The following is a 6,000-nucleotide window of genomic DNA, read 5'->3' as shown; positions in this document are numbered from 1 at the left end:
GTAGTTTTGTCACTCCCTAGGCCTCTTTGGTTACTGGCCCATTGCCCTCACTGATTTGAATTATAGGAGTTCCCTAGCATGGCTCCTGCTGTCCACCCTGCTCCTCCAGGTCTGCCAGTCCCCACCTGTGTCATGCCTGGTGGATTAGAAATTCTAGAAAGTGTGGTTCAAATTATTATAGCAATATCTGATGATATTCATGTAATGAGAAATTATACCCTACACCATCACCTGCATTTAGTTCCCTTAGAGAAAAAAATAATAACACCCAAAGAGGATTATAGAGAAGAAACAGCAAGGGCAGTTTCCCTCCGATCACTGTTGCCACTAATCCCTGCCAGATGGCCAAGCAGAGTGGCTCATGTTTTAGCAAATGACAGAACCTCATTAGGAGACAATTTCATGTTTTAGACGCTGTAGGCTTTTATACAAGGTGATGTTCATTTCTTAAACTTGTATGACGACATAATGAATGCATGTAAGTGATGTGTCCAAAGAAATGTAAAGCAATCAGTAAATTCTTTGCATATTTTATTTTTCATTTGTTGATATCCAACTCACACACATCTGGCATATTTTACATCTTTGCAATAAAACATGGTTATAATAGCTTAAGGAATTTATATATCCAAAATATTCCACCATGATCTCAAGATGAAATGAACTTGTCTTCCAGATGTTCTGTGTCCTCCCGATTCTAAGCTACAAACTCAAGATATTGCTTACAGCCTGGTGATGAATAACTTAATCATTACGCTGATTCCCCAGAATTTCAGGATTTCATAAATACAAACAAGAATGAAGAAGGAATGCAGTGCTAAAACTTACTAGTATAGGTGAATAACAAATAAGTAGTCACATAAATAAATAATGACATGTTTCTGGTGCAAAGTGCCAATAGAAAGAACCCATTATCCTGTTTAATCTTTTTAAATAAATGACTGCAAGTAAGTGTAAATTCTGAGAAAATTACATTCCTGTAACATGCCTCATAGCCCTACTGACACAATATGTACATCTATGACAATACAGTCACCAAATATACAAAGTAGAAACATAAATAAAGTGTATATACCCCTGCATGTATAACTTGATCATTACAATGTATGGAAAATAATTTGATAGCCATAATTTTATATCATAAAAGATGAAGTGCCTTAGACTAAGAATGAGACTTTAGGTGAGAATTTCACAGAAACCTAAAATAATAACTTTAGCTATTGTTATGATTAAGTCCAACTTGTTATTAAAGAAACTAAGCTATTCAAGAACCAAATAGAAAAACAAAATAGCAACAACAAGAACCAAAAAGCATCAGATTCTCTTCCCATAAATGTACAGAGACTAAGCCAGCAGATGACTCTGGAAGAAATGTCCAGAAGCTGGGAAGTCATTACTGTTGAATTAATGATCATGACTCTACTTATACAATAAAAACCCAGACCTCATCCCTAAATCCCCTTTCTGCTGTGTCAAACCCCTTTTTTACTGTATCAAATTATGATGGGTGGGGCTGAATTTTCTTTGTATAAAGTACCAAAAGTGGCAAATAATGGCTTAAGTATCCAAATGCTTTATGAGCAAATTTCACTTAGAAGGGATGAATTTAGATTAAAAAGTACATATCATATTTTAGCGAAAATGTCAAAGATTACCAATTGATCCTAAATACAACCATTTTATATGAGCTGTGTCCTTGGACAGATCCTTCTGTTTCATAGTGTGGATGCACCTTTTCCATCAATACATCAGGGTTAAAGAGCATGCAAGTTGTAACTCCACAATAAAATTAAGAAACATTTTGGTGTGTTTTTTTATACAAGGCTTTACTTTTACAAAAGTATCCCTTTAAATAAGATGCATCTGATGTACAAAGTATCAAACATGTTTTGTTTTGTTTTCTCAGCTTGAAAAGAGGCTGGAAATGGGATGCAGGTTAGGTTCAGAGCTTAACTTTGTAACAACTGGACATAAGGTTCCTCAGAATTGTCAAGTCTCCTGTGCGTCCTACTACCTTTTCTCAATTAACCACAATGAAATAATTACCATAACATTTCCCAATTCTTATAATTTACATGATATAAGCTTGCTTGGTAGCAGCTGGTATTTAGTCATGAAGAAATACACAAAGTAAAATGGCTGCTGACTACAATGTACAGCTATTGCTGGGTGTGATGGAATGTACATACGGAGGTGATGGAGACGAGTTTTTCCACCAGAGATATTGCCTTTCCATGCAGCACTTGTGCTCTCAGCTTTATCTTGGCTTTTGGTTCTTCATTTGTCTTCAGTATCTATTCTGGTGCTCATAATGCCACCGATTAAAATCTATATTGAAAGCTACAATGCTACCAGAAGCCATGCCAGTGATCAGAGTCCTGGGAAAGCAGAGATAGCATTAGGAGTGACACAAATCACTTATGTGGTTGCTATTTTACACAAGACATGATCATGATCTCAAAGTTCACCACATCTCAGTCCTGTGTTCATTGAGATAGGATTAAAATGTATTCGTGGTTCTCCTGAGTGAAGCTGAATCAACTCCACATACCTGAACTGCCAGACTGAGTATAGTTTAATGCTTGATAAGACACCCTGTCTGATAAGCACTTTGGAGTATGCACCCTCAATATATGTTTATCTAACAACTCGTAACTGAGATGAAGGGTGAGATTATTTTTGTGTTTTATAAGGACATAGAAACTTGGTAGTACCTTTCCTCACTCCTCTTCAGTGACCCCTGAGAGCTGTGACTATGCCTATGCTCTCTGACTGACCTACCTCTCCACACCTAGAGAAAGCCTTACTGCCCTCCCCACCCTTCCAGAAGAAACAGGTATATTATTCTGTCCTCGCTTCTCTCACATATAATTATGGTTATTTGAGTTCTTTGGGGCCAGTAATCTTGTTATGTGTTATATCCTGCTTAATCTATGATGGTGGTAGCAAATGTTTCCAATCTGAATATATGATGAATAAGTAAGAATATCAGAGAGAACAGTTCAACTCCTTAAGAACACAAATTATTTCAAATACTTTAGAAACATCTTTGCATATATAAGTAATTACCCAGGAAGCCATTCCTATTTATTCATTAATATAGACTACAGCATCTTAGAATAGCATTCTAAGAATAATCAGCTTAAATTTTCTTTAAAACCAGGATGAGCTGCAGATAAAGTATCCCTTCTCCAAACTAAATTAAATTATACTGTTTTTTATAACTTCAGTACCATTTTACTATATTATAAAGATGCCTTTTTAAATTTATTACATAAGCCTTAATACTTATATTTTAAAACCAATATTCTTATAAAGAATATACATATAGTTGAAAACTCTGATTAACAAGCTTTTCTTTTTTCTGTTAAGAGGGTGAAGTAAAAGTAGGTTTACAGTTGTTTATATGGAAAACTATATAATAATTAAATAACAATATAAGAATAATCTCTGTTTCACATACTCACAACTACAAACCTACTTTTGCCTGTATATAGCAAAACATGAGAAATTACATACCATATTAAAATTATACAGTTTTAATTTATTTTCAAAATTTAGAAATTTTAAGACTTTACATTCTAAATAGTGTTTTCACTATATAATAAACCAAGGGTGAATTTTAGGAAATAGCAAAATCCTGTTGCAAACTAAGAAAAAATGAAAAATCATATTAATTAAGAAAAGACTGTAGTGTCTCAGGGAAATACATACAATTCAATAAAATAACATAATTGAAAAAAATGTAAATAAGAAAATGGGGTGGGGATTGTTTTGAGGAATGAGAGAGAGCCTCGCCTCTTTTAAAGCAGGCACCAGCTGTAGTCTGCACTGTGCGTTTTTTTCTGGAAATTAGTTAGTGGGAAGTACGCCTGAAGCTGAAGCTCAGCTCTGCTGAAACTGTCTCCTTTACATCATGTAAGCCAGGGAGGCCTGGCTGAGCCTAGGGGAGGGTATGAGAGCAGAGGTGTTGATGGAATAGTTCTGTTTGGGCTGTGCCTGTTCATTTTCAGACTCCCTATTTTCCTTTGTTTTCTTTTTGTCTTCTGTTTCCCTCTTGCCAGAATCCTCTATTACAGCACATACTCCTATCCTCAACTTACCCTTTTCTGAACTAGTCTTTTTTTCCATCTGGATGCTGGAATCTTACAGCATATTTCACCCTTGGTAGAATGTAAAGAACTTTCCATGACCATTCTCAAGTGATTACACTTCCCCTCATGGCTCACCTCTGGTCATGGGATAAATCCATTGCTCTAATGCCAGCGTCACATCCAGGGTAAATGTACAGCTGCTTGAAGTCACAGGCCTGCCAGACTTCGACCACACCATTGTCCCCTCCAGTCACCAGGTTCTGGCCATCACTGCTCAGGAGAATTGCCTTCAGAAAAGGCAGAAAAACAGACATTTTTCCCAGTGTTTCCCAATCAATGGTCAGTACTAAAAAAATACTCAATACAGTTTCCTTATAATTATTATCAACTTTTGGCCATATGTCCAAGTTTTTTAAAGTCTGATCCATGGAATTTCCAATGTGGAATTCATCAGTTATTACATAAACAAAGGATCTTATTAAAACCAATTTATATTACAAAATAACAGAAGTCCCAAAGAGAATATCATCAGTCTAATCCAGGAAGAAGTTGAGAATGAAGTAACGTGATGTTTTGTTAAGCCCCAAATATTAACAATGTTAAGACTTTTAGAACAAATGGCAGGAGCATATTTAAATAGAGTTTTTAATAATGATAAACCAGGGATTACAATTTATTTGTGAGTGAAGGATAATTTGGTATATGTAATTTTGGTCTACAGTCCTAAAAGTAAGATTCTTCTATAAAAACTCAGGGGATACAGCATTGATACCGCTGTTTAAAACTGTATAAAAGGAGTTTAAAAAAATCTCTTTAAGAGTCTAACCTCTAATCAAACAGCAGCTATTATTTGCAAAGCCTAACTCACTGAGTTAATTACTTGGGATTAAGTGAACTTTGTGTTTGTTCAAAGAATCCAGGCACCCTTGGTAGAATGTAAAGCACTTCTATGAATTTATAGGTCTTTAAAACCAGCACACATTTATTGAATACCAGAGAAGTTCTATTATGAATCCCAATATAAATCACTTGAAATAGTCAATATTTAATCTGTTGGTTTTAGTCTCTATTTAGCACTAAACATGCAGATTTACCCGGGTTGAGTCATTGATTTCCATTTGAGCCAAAAGCTTCCCGTTAATACTGAAATTGCTGAATCGCCCTCGTTCGTAGTAGATGATGCAGTGGCCTTCACTGGAGACAGAGATCAAGCGCGGGAACAGGCAGTTTTCTGGTCCTTCAAGGGCTCTCAGCAAATCTCCAGTAATTGTGTGGACAAGGCAAGGGCCCTCTGCAGAATGGAGGGCAACAATGGCCAGAGTCATTGGTGATGACAAGTCACATATTAGCAACCATAAATCCACAAACCATCCCTGGTATACACTCAGATGTGTGAAAGAAAGTAGACAATAAAAAAGAAGTATGCTGGCAAGAGCCAAGAGCCGATGTTATGATTGAATGCAACAAAAATAGAGAACTATTAAATAATACACACATATCTTCCAAAATTTTTATCCAGTTAAAGACTTGGTCTTTTCCTCCATAAAAAAGATATAGTTCATAGATTATGTGAGAATAAAAAACTCTATGACCCAAAAGTTTTTTCTTAATTTGCTTATAAAAATATTTTTTTTAAAGTTTTGGAGAATCATCAAAACAATTACTAATTTTGTTTAATGTATCAAAATTCTAATATTTGTATCACCTAAATACTTATTATCAGTATTAAATTTTACATTTTCTATAGTCTATACATAAAATGTAAGAGGCAAGTTGAAAATAATTAATCAAGTAATTCAGATTATAGTTATGCTTTTCGTCATTTGAATAAATGAATAGTGAGGCAGGAGTGTAAAAGGAGTATGGGGAGTGACTTATTTGCTCCAATTGTGTTCCCCCCTGTAGA

At 35.1% G+C, this 6,000-nt stretch overlaps 1 protein-coding gene across 4 annotated transcripts in view; it reads right to left on the bottom strand.

Moving 5' to 3' along the window:
- Positions 1-515: 515 nt before the first annotated feature.
- The window catches only part of NBEA (neurobeachin), a 796,980-nt gene continuing 791,495 nt past the window's right edge, over positions 516-6,000 (bottom strand). For all 4 annotated transcript variants that reach the window (XM_084879290.1, XM_084879291.1, XM_084879292.1 and 1 more), the window contains 3 exons: positions 5,189-5,385; positions 4,230-4,381; positions 516-2,378 (listed from right to left, as the gene is read on the bottom strand). In XM_084879290.1, the coding sequence (XP_084735416.1) occupies positions 2,288-2,378; positions 4,230-4,381; positions 5,189-5,385 (440 nt within the window). In that variant the 3' untranslated portion in view covers positions 516-2,287. The remainder of the gene's footprint in view (positions 2,379-4,229; positions 4,382-5,188; positions 5,386-6,000) is intronic.

This window comes from Pipistrellus hanaki (assembly GCF_964339955.1).
Source record: "Pipistrellus hanaki genome assembly, chromosome: 3".
Taxonomy (NCBI): domain Eukaryota; kingdom Metazoa; phylum Chordata; class Mammalia; order Chiroptera; family Vespertilionidae; genus Pipistrellus; species Pipistrellus hanaki.
Note: the sequence above shows the minus strand (reverse complement) of the source record. Positions and strands in the feature narration are given on the sequence as shown.